General features: G+C 34.4%; 1 protein-coding gene across 3 annotated transcripts in view; it reads right to left on the bottom strand.

The window, feature by feature from the left end:
• Rock1 (Rho associated coiled-coil containing protein kinase 1) overlaps window positions 1-16061 on the bottom strand; it is a 118048-nt gene that overhangs the window by 56954 nt on the left and 45033 nt on the right. For all 3 annotated transcript variants that reach the window (XM_032885865.1, XM_032885866.1, XM_032885867.1), the window contains exons 5-9: window positions 12117-12292; window positions 10555-10639; window positions 8415-8559; window positions 7821-7959; window positions 5656-5747 (exon numbers count right to left, since the gene is read on the bottom strand). In XM_032885865.1, coding sequence (XP_032741756.1) covers window positions 5656-5747; window positions 7821-7959; window positions 8415-8559; window positions 10555-10639; window positions 12117-12292 — 637 coding nt within the window. The remainder of the gene's footprint in view (window positions 1-5655; window positions 5748-7820; window positions 7960-8414; window positions 8560-10554; window positions 10640-12116; window positions 12293-16061) is intronic.

The following is a 16061-nucleotide window of genomic DNA, read 5'->3' as shown; positions in this document are numbered from 1 at the left end:
ATACATGATCTGGTATTGGGTGGAGGACCCTCCAGAATGTACTAGAGACATGGGAGGTTAGAGACTTTCAGGACTCAAAGGGAGGGACCTTAGATGAAATGCCCTACAGGGGGAGAGGGAACCTGTAGAGCCCTTCTCCAGCAGAAAGACATCATTAAGTGAGGGATGGGGTTGCCATACCACAGTCAAAACTCTAACCCATAATTCTTCCTGTCTGGAAGAACAATGGAGAAGAGCCTGAGGAAAAGAAGGTCCAGCGATAGGCCCAAAGTGGGATCCAGCTCAAGGGGAGGAGGCCCCAAGGCCTGACACTATTACTTGAGGCTATGGAGTGCTCACAAAAAGGGATCTATCATGAATGCCCTCTGAAAGACCCAACAAGCAGCTGAAAGAGTCAGATGCAGATATTTGCACCCACCTAATGTACAGAAACTGCTGACCCTCTGTTGAATTAAGGAAAAGCTAAAAGAAGATGAAAAGGAGGGCCACCCTGTAGGAGGGAGGACCAGCAGTCTCAATTAATTTGGATCCCCCAAGACCTCTTAGACACTGGACCATACATATACAGTAGAGGACTTCTGGGTCTGGGTTCAGTCAGAGAAGACACAACTAACCCTCAAGAGACTAGAGGCCACAGGGAATTTAGAAGTCTGGTAGGGCAGGGGTTGGGGATAGGGATATCTTGGTGGAGACACGGGGCGGGGAGAATAAAATTTGGGGTGTGTGTGTGTGTATAAAGGTGGGAAAAAAAGAACAAAGTAGAAATCCTGGCACTGAATGAAAAAGAAGGCAGCCTAAAGGAACTGTGACACACTGTCAACTAACCAACCAACATGTGCATCTAAGACATCTGGCACAAGAGGAGAAAAAGAGGCAGAAAGAGCATTTAAAGAAATACTGTCCAGAGCTCCCCAAATCTGATATAACATATCAATACACACATCTAGGAAACTGAAGACAAAATAAAGGATGCCTACAGTCAACAGTGTAATCTCAGCCATGAAGAAAAAATAGGAAAAGATAATTCCATAGATGAATTTAAAAGCCAAAACTATTAGTAACTGTTCTTTTACTTGTGTGATTTTTTAAAAATTCATATAGAAATAATACAAAACTGAACCAATTAAAAATGGGGTATAGGGGTTGGGGATTTAGCTCAGCGGTAGAGCGCTTGCCTAGTGAGCGCAAGGCCCTGGGTTTGGTCCCCAGCTCTGAAAAAAAAAAAAAAAAATGGGGAAAAATTAAAATTATACAGATGGTCAATAAACAAACATGGAAGTATTTAACTTCCATGTCATATCAGTAGTCAATAGGAAATTGCAAACCAAAACCACTATGAGATAACATCAGGGTGGGTAATGACTGATTGTTCAAAAACAGAAATGCAAAATAATTCTTCAATTCTACTTTGTTGATAGTTACTGAAGTAGACAATCTCCAAGTGTCCATATATACTCTACATAGTTATAAAATAGCCATAATGTAACATAACAAATATATTTCAAAATAAACATTGGTGGAAGAATAGCTAATAAGCTGGAGAGTAGAAAAATCTAATATGTTTAATGACTGACAAATGGATTTAATGAAATGTCACACATATAAACAATGGTTAACTATGATTAATACTGGGACTGGAGCGATAGCTCAGTGGTTTGGAGCACTGACTGGTCTTCCAGCAGTCCAAGTCCAATTCCCAGCAACCACATGGTGGCTCACAAAGACCTGTAATGGGATCTGATGCCCTCTTCTGGTGTATTTGAAGCCAGCTACAGTGTTATTCCTATACATAAAATAAATAAATAATTCTTAAAAAAAAAAACAAAAACAAAAACTATGATTAATGCTGCAACAAAGATGAGACAGACAGATATCTGCTAGGTCAAACGAGCCAGTCATAAAAAGGTAAATACTAAAGTGTTCTACTTAAATGAGATACCCTATATAATCTAATTCATGGAGACAGAAATTTACACAATACTTACTGAGGGCCAATTGGGCAGAAGAAAGGAGAATTAGTATTTAATGAATAAATATTTTTAAATCTAGAATGGTGAAAGTTCTAGAAAAACAAAATGATAACAGTTGTATGGCAATGTTCTCTCTGTGATGCTAGTGACTAAAAGTTAAACAACTCAAGGACAGAATTTTGTCATGCCTACTTTACTAACCAAGAAAGGGAAAAAATTACTTAAAATCAAAATTAATTCATTACAATGTCAACAAAGCCTAAACTTTTAAAGAGCCCTGACTTGTAAGCCAGGCCCTAAATTTTTTATTAACAAAGACCACATTATTAATCTTTACCATGAAAATGTAAAATTCTGAGAGGCTGTATTAGTCTTAATAAGTCCAAAAGATTCAGTACATGTTTGCTTTTTGCTAAACATACAGGACATTAAGCAGACAGACAGACTGTCATGGATAGTATCTTATGTATTTCTCAACAGCTACAAATAGATTAAGCAAAGGCAGTATTTTACTTCCAATGAGATGGTGAATAAGAAATGTTTTGCAGGTCACCACATTATTGTTAATATAGCATTATTATGTGTAATAAATAGTGGATTACATACTTTCATACACAACTTAACTAATATGTAACTTCCTTTCATTTCTTTTAAATATTTTAAATAGGAAAAAGGTCATTAAATGGTACATAATATTACAATGACCAAGGGCTAGAACCTCACACAGATTTGGATCTGAATGAATCCCTGTGCTATCACTGGCTCATAGCATGTGGTAGTGTGGTAAAGTTTGTTTTCAGGGGAAAGGGTGTTTTCATTTCCTTAGTCTTCTTTCTTCTTTTTTTTTTTTTTTTTTTTTTTTTTTTCCCGTCTTGGGGTTCAACCCCGGGCCTTGCACTTGCTAGGCAAGTGCTCTACCACTGAGCTAAATCCCCAACCCCCTTAGTCTTCTTTCTTAATCTCACAACCCTGTTATTTCTTCAACTCTATCTCAAGTAAATATAAAAGTAATTTTATAATCTTAATATTTTATGACTTTAAATAAAAGGTGAACAGATTCAAGAGACTTGGAAAAAGTACTTACTGCACAATCAAGAAAAACAGGTTGACTAGGAGACTAATTGTCATGATGACTTTAAAACATTTAACTTACATTGGTTTTACTAAATTAGTGAAAGAGAGCAATTTTTCCTAAAAAAAGGAAATTCAAATATATTAAAAGCATTATTAACGGAAACGGTAAAGACATTCAGCCATTAAGAGTATTAGCTGCTCCTTGGGAGCCTGTTTGGTTTCTAGAACCCATACGATGTGGCAGTGCACAACTTTCTAGAGCTTCAGTTCCAGGGACACAACACCTTCTTGTCTCTGGAGGCACCAGGCACACACATGGTGCACATACATACATGTAAGAAAACATCAAAATAATAAAAATAAGGAAATCTTTAAAAGGAATTATAATCATTATAATGTAGGTTAGTCAGTTCAGTTCAGAAGAAATCAAAACATTCTTGGTATTTTAGGAGTGGGCTGTGACGACAGGAAGAAACAAGGAGAAGAAATTTGACAGTAAGTTCTACAGCTTTTAGATTTTTAATAATCACAAAGCAGAACTGGTTAAGTTTAGGAAAAACTATTAAAATGCTCCTAAGTCTGTTGCATCTAAAGAATAATAAAACCATAAGGTCAGGCAGGCATATGGCTCAGTGGTAGAGCGCTTGCTTGGAATGCATGAAGTCCTGGGCTTGATTCTCACTATTATTAAAAAAACAATAACAACAAAACCTCTCTAAGAAACAGCAATGAAGCTCTTTAAAATAAAAAGAAATGACAAGACTAATAAAAATGACAAAAGCCAATAATAATCTTCAAGTATAAAGTTCACTTGCTTTAAATACATAAATTCACTTTTTTCCACAAGTAAAGGCAGTTTTATTAAGGACATGTGAGGTATAAGTAAATGACATAAATTTGGACCCAAATTTCCACACAACTATGAGCTTTACAAGGAGGAACTTTGTTTGACACTGTTATTCTTCCAACGCCTAGAATAAAATCATGCTTGGCCTGCAAAAGGGGTTCGAATACCTTGCTTCATATACTTAATATCAATTTTCAAGCATATATATAATATTTAATATATAACAAATATAATCATATGTTTACATACAATACTTATACATTAAAACCATCCTATTTTTTAGAATGGTTTATTATGCAGTTTATTGTTCTCTGCTGTACATTTCTTGACTGGATATAACTGTTAATAAGATCTCCCAAGGCCACACTGCTGCTATAGCTTCTCTAATAAGCCTGCAAGTACAGTCAATGACAGACACTCTTTGCTATAGTACAAGCTACCAATCTCTGGAGTAATTTCCCTTCTTCTTGAGTAATTTTATAGTGTAGAACAATATATGCTATGTTGTAAGCAATGTACCTGCTTCTTTCAGTTATCGCTGACAACTAGAATACATCACTAAAACTAGCAAATCTACATCATGAACTTCAAAATTAACTGTAAAATGTTCTCTTCAAGTAAGAACTACTACTCATTGTCTCAATGAACTCCACAGTCCTAATGTTCCTAACACTATCCAGGAAAGCTCATTTCCATTACTGTTCATAGGTGGTGGGCTAGCAGAACTGTCCTTTTTTTAATAAGTAAAACTGAAACAAAACAAAACAACAACAAACAAAAAACTTCTGAAACTTCAGTATTGAAAAAGATGAATTCTTGTTCTTCTAAGTCTGGGTCATCTTTAGTGCTATTATATAACTTGATGCTATGTACAGCATAACAATCTAATAATCATAAAATTACAATATATAATAAATATACATCTAATATATTTTACATAATTACATATATGATTAGATAACATGCAATCTGATTTTTATATTTATTATATATTATATAGCACATATTATACATAATATATTAAAAATATTATATGTGATTTTAATATAACTATTACATAAAGTTTTCTTCAGATTACCTTATAATTTAACTTTGTTTTATACAAAATAAGAAAATGTTCTATAAGAACTGAAAATTATGGGCTGGAGAGATGGCTCAGTAGTTAAGAACACTAACTGCTCTTCCAGGGGTCCTGAGTTCAAATCCCAGCAACCACATGGTGGCTTACAACCATCTGTAATGTGATCTGATGGGCTCTTCTGGTATGTCTGAGGACAGCTACAGTGTACTCATATACAATAAACATTAAATAAAAAAAAACTGAAAATTAAATTGTAGCATACTAAATTTATTTCACAACTGCATTTCTACCCCAAGTTAAAATGTAAACATAAATAAAACTTTGTTATATTCTGGACTTAGCAGTAACACAGTCACCTTTCAGTTTAATTTTAATTGAAATAGGAAAAAAACTTGTCCATTTGTTCCAACTTATTGCTTTCATATAGAAATAACTAGGCCTAAATGAAGAGCAACTCAAAAATGCTCAAGTATCAACTGTGACTGAAGAGCCCAACCATTTCTATCAGAATGGCATGCTGTGCAAGGGGCATGACGAGAACAGCTCCAAAGTTCTCCAGAACTATCAAGTGTTCTTTTTAACTAGTTTAGGGAATTTCATCAATTGTACAAAAATATTTTGAAAGACAAACTTACTATAACAACTTTCAAATACTCTAGAATGTCCAGGGAAAAAGAACTTACTGTCTCGGAGCGTTTCCCAAGCCCACTGATCATTTTTGAAGAAGAGATGACGTTTGATTTCCTCTACACCATTTCTGCCCAATCTCACTTCTCTAAATAGAGGAGAAAAGTAATCATTTAAGATCTTATTATAGCTTGTATAGATTTCTTTATGGCAGAACACCAAACCTGAGCAGTTCTGTCACCTATAAAATCTATTATCAGCAAAATTTTCAGAAAATAAAGCACAGACTGACATTAAATAAATTTTATTTAAAAAGGGAAAAATACATAAAAGCATGAACTTGTTCCTATTTTCTGTTAATAAAATCCATATGAAAATATTTATATGATTAATCAAACACAATGACTTTTAATTGCTTTTAAAGCCTGTGGTAAACTTTTAGTATAAACAACTTTAATTCATATCAAATTTTACCCAAAATTCCAGAAACATTTAAAATTTTAATTTCTACTTTATTTTTAAAAATTATTCAGCATTTTTATCAATTAAAACCTGATAATGGGGAAAGTGACTATAGTATGTGTAGAGAGGCAGGAGGATTGAAAGCTTAAGACCAGCTAGAGCTACTCTGAGGCTGTAGTCCAGTGACAGCATTTAGAGTCCTGGGTTCAGCCTACACTCAAACTGTCATTCACATCCATCTTAAAATGAACAGAAACAAAACCTTAAAGTATCATTAGCCCCTTTTTGGAAAACATCATGAACTAGAATTTGCCTTCAACAAAAGGGAAAACGGGGACTTGGTGCCACATGTTATCTATCAAGAGTTTAATTGGAATACCGTCAAATCCAAATTTTTCAAAAGTTAAAAACATTGCTTTGTATGTATAACAGTTTGTTAGCAGCTTTCGCTGCTTTCACTCTTTTTCAGGGCAGATTCTCTAGCTTATAGAGCTTACGCCTCAATGTAATTACCACTGCATAATATCTATTTTCTCACAAAAGAACTATGAGGTTACTTGAAGTAGATGCCATGTAACCTGTTAATTCCTATATGACTAGCACCAAACATACAGCACAAGATAGTTCCATACATTAAAATGTAAAAATCTAAATAAAAATGTGTCTTTCAAGCTCTAAACGACAATACTGAGGATAAACTAATTTTAATTAAAGTAATCCTCAAATTAAAATATACTTATAAGTACTAGGCTTCTGCTAGTACTTAAATTAACAATATATGATCAACATTAAACATGATTTTGTTTTTTTTCAATTAATTAGTGCATAAATTAAAAATAATTTAATCCAAGTTCTTACATAAGTACTGAACTAAACTCTCACTTTCCTTCTCCTGTATCTTAAGTCCTAGAATCAATTTCCAGAACTATAACATATTACAGTGAACTACAAAAGTATATGCAAAGTCCCACTTTTTAAATTCAAAACACATATATTCATAAGCACTTGTTACATCTGGAAGGCACAACAGCTATGTCTACAAGAAAGGCATTCATTTAAATACTATAAATTACCAAATCAAAACTGTCATAAATTGAAGGAATGTTATCACTTTTATCTAACTAAGAGAAACATGCCTTCCATTAGTGTAAATCAGTGATGAAAGATGCATCCAAATTCCAGAGGTTTTAATACATCAAGAATAAAAAGGGGGGGAAAAACCTAGCTGGATGTGGTGTCAGGTAATGTTAATCCTAGCACTTGGGAAGCAGAAGCACCTTGTGAATTCAAGACCAGTCTGCTTTACAAAGTGAGTTCCCAAACAGCCAGGGCTGTGTGGGAAGGAAAAGAAATTAGGATTCGATAATTATCAGTCTGATAATTTAATCAAGTTAAAAGAATTATCTGGCTATCAGGTGACTGCTTTTGTGCACTAAACTGACAGACAGAAAAGATACCAGAAAACCCTAACCTTGTATCAGGCTTTATTATCATAAACTTTCAAGACATCAGCTTTTATATTCTAATAGTTCACCTGCCAAGAGAGGTCAAATATGAACCTTAAAAACTGAGCAGCAAAATGAGAATGCCTTAGAACTTAAAGAAGTATATAGGCTGATGAGATGGTTGCGCAGAAAAAGTGCATGCTGTAGGAGTCTGACGACCTGGATTTGAGAAGAGAGAAGGGCTAACTTGTATGCTGGGGCGTGAGCATGCACACTGTAATAACAGAAGCAAACTCAGTGTCAAAATTATTTACCTGTCCGTAAGGAAGGCACAAATGAGATTTTTCGCCTCTTTTGATATGTCATTATCATCAGGGAAAGTAAGTGAATTTTTATGGTTCATAATTTTACTGTACGTCCCAACCAAAGAATCTGCATAAAAAGGTGTATCACCTGAAAAACAATGACAGGAAAACATATACAAAAATACGTATTTTAAAGGAAGAATCAGTTACTTGGTTTAAAAAAAAATACTTATTAAACTAAAAGTATATATTTAATATAGTAAAATGAACACATCACAAAATTAGCCTGTTAAAGACCTTTTAAAAGAGACAATACAGGTTAGGGATCTTGTTTATTTCCTACAAATTTAATATTTTAAGTATTACATGAGAAAAAGCCAAGTGGTGGGTTTGAGATGAAAAACATTAGATACTTAAAACAAAAACAGGAGTTAGAGAAATGCCTAAAGAACACTTGTGTTACGCAGGACCCAGGCTCTGTTCCCCACCTTCTGAACTGTGCAGACACTAGGCACACACGTGGTACACAGACAAATATGAGATAAAACACACACACACACACACACACACACACACACAAACTAAAAGCCCTCCTTTACTCACCTACAAGCATTTCATATAAAAATACACCAACTGACCACCAGTCACACTCTCGTCCATAATAGCCATCACCGCCTTGTGATTTTAATACTTCAGGTGAAATATAATCAGGTGTTCCAACTGCTGTATCACATCGTACCATACCTTCCTAAAAAGAGCAGCAAGCCTGGATTAGAATTTAATTATCTTTAATGGTTTTCTTCTTAATATAACCCAAAGAAAAACTGTGTTATAAATGCCTTATCAAAATTTAACACATTATTCACAATTGCTATCAGAGACAGTCTAGAAATCCATCATTAAATGAGTAGAAACAATGCAATTTATCCAGCTATATAAAAAGATGAAATCATGGCATCTTCAGGGAAATGAACGATCTAGAAGGCATATGAAGCAAAGTAAGTCAGACTTAAGACAAATGCATTTCTTCTCTCACACACTGAATCTGGGTTTAAGCTCATGCGTGCATACACACAGACACACACACACACAGACACACACACACACACACACGTAAGTATGTATGCATGTGTACACACAGGCAGAAAAGAGACCAAGAAAAGAAAGGAGGCAAGGGAAGCAAAGAATGATGATAATGGAGCACATGGGACATGAAAACCAAGGAGAACACTATTCACAGGAAGGGGACCAATAAGGAAGCACAGGGTGTTGCAGATGAATACAAAGGATAATACATGGAAACAGCACAGTAAAACTCACTTGTATGTGCTAACAAAAATATTTTTAAAGTGCAAATTTGAAAAAAACCTAAATGTAAATCATACATAGATACTGCATTCACAACCTAATTACGTATCACTGAGTGCACAAAACCATGTGTTTGTTTTATAGTACTCACAAGAGGCCACCACTTCATACTCTAACCGCTAATGTGATGACTGCATAGCAATTCCAGAGACAAAATCAAGGCAAACAGGTTGAGATTACATAATAAATCATTTTAGTGCATATAAATACTTCATTATTTTTAACCAAAATATCTGACTGATTTAGCCATGCTAGAAACCATGATAAAAATACACAGAAGTTAACTGTACAGATATGACATGGACCAGTACATAAGGCAAATGACTTGATAGTGTTAACTCAAAGTAACTACCAGATCCACATTTTAATGTCCTCTTCATAATTTGCATGTAATGTTTCCTTTTAATTAATATATCTTTCAAAATAACTGCACATTTCTAGCTATTCTGTTTTGAAATATAATACATTAACCTTTACAACCAAAGAAAAAAAGGTAGCATTTTCCTTTCAGCTGTATGTATTAGTATACAGTGAATGTAAGTTTCTCTTACTTTTAAACTGTGACAAAATTTTATGTTAAGAAGACAACTAAAGTTTTCATATTTCTAAGACATTTAAATCTAATTTTTATGAAAATCTTAATGTCAACACTTAGTGACATTTACACTAATTCCATTTCTAGTTATCAGTAATGTATGTGACAGAGCTGTTATGAAAGTGTCAGTCAATATGGCAATCTATCTACACTTACCCTAGAGAGGGAAAACTACCTACTAGTTAATGAATACAACACTGAAACTATGGTGTTAAGAACAACAAATATATCACATTGATTTTGGACAAATCCAGATATGGTTAGTGAATTCTTTTGTTTTGGTTTTTGAGACAGGTTTCTGTGTACTCCTGGCTGTCCTGGAACTCTGTAAACCAGGCTGGCCTTGAACTCAGAGATCCACCTGCCTCTGCCACCAAAGGGCTGGGATTAAAGGCAAGGACCATACCCCCCAAGCTGGTTAGGGAATTCTTTTTGGTTTTTTTTTTTTTTTTTTTGAAGATTTACTTATTTTTTATGTCTATGAGTACATGTGAGTGCTCTATCTGCATATACACTTGCTAGATGACTGTGAGCATGTGGTTGCTGGGGATTGAACTCTGGAAAAGCAGCCAGTGCTATCTTGCCAGCTCCCCCAGTTAGTGAATTTTTTTTTTTTTTTTTTTTTTTCCGGAGCTGGGGACCGAACTCAGGGCCTTATGCCTCCTAGGTAAGCGCACTATCTGAGCTAAATCCCAGCCCCAAGTTAGTGAATTCTTAATAGCACTTTCTAAAGAAATACCCTCTTCAATTAGAAAACAAAATTAGAATTTTGAAGTTAACCTTATTCATCTTCATACAAGTACCAAAGTCGGCTAACTTCAAATGTCCAGACTTATCCAGCAGCATGTTGTCAGGCTTCACATCTCTAAGGGAGGGAAAGACAAACAACAAAATACTGATCAAACATATCAGACACGGATAAAAACTAGGAAGCAGTTACTGTACATCAAATCCTCTTAACCTACCTACACTGCATGTGCTTCTTATCCACACCTAGAGACTCAAGTACATCAAAACATTCCTTACACATTGACTTTTTTAAAAAACAACAAAACAAACAAACAAACAAAAAACCCAAAACATAGTTTGGTTTAGTTGTTTGTTTTTCGAGACAAGGTTTCTCTGTATAACCCAGGATGTCCTGGAACTTTAGACCAGCCTGGTCTCTAACTCAGAGATCTGCCTGCCTCTGCCTCTGCCTCTGCCTCTCAAGTGCTAGGGTTAAAGGCCTGAGCTATAATTTGATGGTAAGAAAATGAGTAACTTGAGAGATTAAGCACAAAAATACATGTTATCTAGAAATAAATGTCAGACAAAACATTATAATAAGAAAGGTATGAATGACCCCAGAACAGAATCTAATTCACTTTCACTTGGGATTCCTGATATGCAGCACAGTAGCTGTACATAAGACTCAAGGGATGTTTTCAGAATAAATTAAATTACAATGAATGTACTTTTAATTATTCATTACTTTAATAAACTGTATTTAAAATAAATCCCAGCTTCAGCCCTCTCAGGAGCTACTGGTAGCTAATGTCTGCCTGGGGTTCAGTGGTATTGCCACTGTAAATGTTTATGTTCCTGAAAATAACACCTCAACTACTCTATAAGCAACCTCAGTTAAAGTGGTGTTTGCTTATATTTATGTATGAGAGTAGTTCATGATTTAAATCCCCAAAATATGAAACAATATTTTCATGTAACCATTCTAAAATGGTTTCATGACCTTGAGCTTGGGAGTAAATTTAGACACAAATAATTCTGTAGAGAACCTACTAAGATAAACAATTTTTTAAAGATGCAAAAATTTTCTAGGTGTAATATAAAATTTAATTAATTATTTGTCCTTAATTTTTTTTATTTGTAAGGGACTCCAAATAAGACCATGACAGACCATAGTATGGATACCAGAAAAGTCATAGAGGCGTAAAAAGATATTAAAGTATGAGAGAAATTGATTGGGTACAGGAAAATAAGTAGGGGGACATGAAAAGGTAATGAAAAGGTAAGTATGATCAAAATACATTATATACAGGTGTGATAAAGAACAAACCTATTATGTATAATATAGTAATAAAATGTTCATCACACAACATTTAGAAAGCACTTTACAATTTATTTTTTAATGTATAACATAGAAGTTATAAAATTAGACTAAGATTATTAAAGAATATTATTTATAACAAGATTAAACTAAATGCACTACAATTCTAAAATGCTATCTGTATACAGGGGAGGAAATGAGGTATTTTGGAAATAGGAAATATTAAGTGATGTTTACATTTTCTTTCAACTACTCCTTTCAAAAAATAAGAAACTGAAAGAATTGCTATCTTTACCTATGAATAAAACCCATGGAATGGATTGCATCCAATGCGAGAACTACTTCTGCAGTATAGAATCGTGCCCACTTTTCAGGCACATCGTAGTTGCTCATCAGGTTTACAAGGTCTCCACCAGGCATGTACTCCATCACCATATAGAGATATCGGTCATCTTGGAATGCATAAAAAAGCTACAAATTAAAAAAATTAGAATGATTTTTGCAGCATTTTGTTTTCATATAAAACCTGCTAAAGATACTAATGTAAAATGGAAGGAAATGGTTTAATTGTAGAAGAGCTATAAGTTCAGGCTAACTCAGCACAAGCATAAATGCCACAAGAATACTATACACACCAAAGAGCTATAAACTGAATATTCCAAGAGGCAAATGGAGTCACTTCCTCTTCACAGCTCTAATTTTTTTTTTATACTGAGAGGTTTTTATTTCTAACAGTTTCAATAAGAACAAACAAATTTCTTAGGCAAGGAAATACTGTACTTCTGGTTTTTAACATGCACGTGAGACGTTTAGTATTGACTTTACAATGAACATCAGAGCTCTGAGGTCTGATAAACTGGGCTTTGGCTCCACTATAGTGTATTAGCTGCCTAGCTCTGGAAATCTGCTTAGCCTCTCTATCTCCATGTTTCTGACTGACTGTAATCTCTTCTACAAGAGGATAAGGAACTAAACTTTTTTACTTACAAACTTACTACTCAATAGCATCTGGATGCCTGGTTGCTGGCACAGGTTTACCAAATTTCTAATAAACAAAATAATCAATCATTAACCTCTAACCTAATAACAATTGACTTTCTGGACTCTTAGAAGGAAGACCAAATCATTAGCAAGAAACTAAGAATATCAAGCATTAATCTATTATGTGTTCAGAGCTGAAGTTAAAATTAAAAAAAAAAAAATCAAACAAATTTTAAGTAAACACAAGTTTAGAACAAAACTAAAAAGCAAACCCCAGGGAAAAAACACCAGACGTATATAGATTTCTTAAAGCCTTCATGTTTCATTTTTCTCAACAGGTTTAATCATTCTAGTTATATGTTTAAATTATTTCACTTATTTTGTATGTTTTTGTGCTATGTGTGTGGTGGTAGAGTCACATTCAGTATGCTGAGGTCAGAGTGTGACACTGGGTATCTTCCTCTATCACTTTGCCTTTGGCAGTGAGATAAGGTGTCCCCCTGAACTGGAAGCTTGCTGTTTCAATCTCCAACAAGTTCTTACTTAGGATCTGCCTGCTTCTGTCCCCTAGTGCTAGGATTACAGGCACATGAAGCTGTATTTCAGCTTTTTTATTTTATGTATATGGATTTGTCTAAAATTAGGCTGTGTGCAAAGTGCATGCCTATTGACTATGGAGGCCAGAAAAGGACAACAGATCCCTTGGAACTAGAATTACAAATGGTTGTGAGCTGCCATGTAGATGCTTGAAACTAAACCTGGATCCTGTAGAAGAACAGCCAAAAGTGCTCCTTCTTTAACAGGTGTTGGGGATTTGAACTTAAGTCTTAATGCTACCAAGAACAAATGCTTTTCCCCACTGAGCAGTCTCAGCAGTCCCACTTATATTAACTTAAAAACTACACAAGGACAAGATAGCTCAGCTGGTAAAGCACTTGCCTTTACAAATACAAGAACCTGAATTTGATCCCTAAAACCCATGTGAAAATGCAGGGTGTGCTGGCATTCACTTGTGACCACATATATCATTAAATTAAAAAAACAAAAAAACAAAACTAAATTTAGGAGTAAGGATAAAAAATAGAAGTATTGCATGACTGGCCTAGAGTAAATGTAACATTTTTCACCTAGGCGTCAAAATTAAAGCATTGTTATTCTGGTGGTAGTTTGCCCCATTTATATACAGTGTAATAAGTAAAACAAAATTCTAAGATATCTAAATTACAAATTGAATAATTATGACAAATATTTTAATCTTTGACAGATATAATGAACATACATTTTCAGAAGTTATCAACCAAAGGCAATACTGCCTCCCCGCTCTCTTGTCCCCTACTAGTCAAAGGATATTCAACAATGTTTATTAAAATGCAGTTTTAGTTGTCACAACTAGTATGTGGAATGGAGAAGAGTTGCCACTGGTATATTCTAGATAGAAAATAAGGATGTTCTCTAATGTCATAAAAACACTAGTAATAGCAATAATACATAGGATAACTGTAGTGGTTTGAATGGGAATATACCCTATCGTTCACATTTGGTCCTCAGTTGAGGGCCATTTGTAATAGCTTAGGATGTATGGCCTTGTTAGAAGTACGTTACTGGAAGGCTTTAACAATTTAATGCCCCCTCCCGTCATTTCTAGTTTTTGCAGTTCGAGATATAAGCTCTTACCTTTTCCTCGAGCCACCATTCCCAACTGCTGCCAAGCCTTCCCACCATGGGACTCATCCCTCTGGATCCATGAACCCAAATAAACCCTTCCTGCTCTGAGTTGCATTAGTCATGGTGTTTTATCACAGAAACAGAAAAGTAAGTAGTACAATAGTTCATAATAAAGAATTATCTAAAATTATCTAAGGTCAAATATGGTGGCACATGCCTTTAATGACCCAAGGCTGGCCTGACCAAAAACAAGCAAACAAACAAACAAAAAAAAAAAAAAAAAAAGAGAGAGAGAGAGAGATAAAAAGCATTATCTGGCATACAAATACTAACGCTGAGGAACCTTGATATACATAGATAATTAAAAAAAATGGAGACTTTAAGTTTAAAACAAGGGACGATAAAGAGATGGTTCAATGGTTATAGGCACTTGTTGCTCCTTGCAGGGCAACTGAACCTGGGTTTAAGTTTCCAACACACACTTGGTATAATATCACAACCATCTGCAACCCAGTTCTAGGAGAGTCAATGTCATCTGGTCTCCATGGGTTCCTACAAGCATGTGGTACACATATGTACACTAAGGCATACACATGCACAATATTTTTTAAATGTTATTATACAAAAACAGACACTGTCCAAATCTGTTTATTCCAATGCTTATTTAGTCTTCAATATATAATGTAAGTAAACAATAAAATATATGTTAGGAATTTAGAAATGGTCTAGCTTAGTTTAAAAAGACTTCAAAATTAAAGAGAAAAAGAAATGAAAAAAAAAAAAAAAAAGAAAGAAATGGAGACACCCTAGTTGAAGCATGGATGGAAAACTCAGAATAATTTAGTGAGGACTTTATTTCACAATTAAAATAACCAATTAGCCAGAAGTAGTGCATACCTATTATCTCATCACTCAGGAAGTAGAGGTAGGAGTTCAAAGCTACCCTTAACTACATAGCAAGTGGCCTAGCATAAGATCCTGTCTGAAATGTAAAAACAAACAAAAAATCTTAAAGACTGTTTCATATTTACAAGCAAGGAAATTATAGCCCAGGAATTTTAAATAATTTGGCCACTGGCAGTCAAGACTACCATGACTTATGTCATTTCCTTTGGAAATAGGGTCTTGCACCTGGAACTCCAGAGCCTTGTGCTTCTGCTGCCTCTACATTAATGTGGCACGGCTGCACTATACCATGTTTACCTTAGGGTGGAGATATATATATATATATTTTTTTTTCATATATTCCTTGGTACTGACAACTTAAGGCCAACACAGGATACTTGTGGACTTAGTGAAACTCAATCTTCTGATTTCCCCATTGTTTAATTTAAATTAGAGACACATTTGCATAACTAGGCAGTTAAAAAAAAGTAAAGGGACCTCATGTTTACACACAAAAAATATCATTAAAGATAATGTAGAATACTTAAAGCAGATTAAATTCTACAAAAAAGTAATCATTTTATTCTCACTTTTCTAAACATAATTCAACAAAATAAATTTTATGACTTTAAAAATGACAATTTTACAACCACTAATAAGTTATTACTGTTCTAAAAAATAAACTTCTTAGATATGTTTTTTACAAACC

This window comes from Rattus rattus, chromosome 15 (genome assembly GCF_011064425.1).
Source record: "Rattus rattus isolate New Zealand chromosome 15, Rrattus_CSIRO_v1, whole genome shotgun sequence".
Lineage (NCBI taxonomy): Eukaryota > Metazoa > Chordata > Mammalia > Rodentia > Muridae > Rattus > Rattus rattus.
Note: the sequence above shows the minus strand (reverse complement) of the source record. Positions and strands in the feature narration are given on the sequence as shown.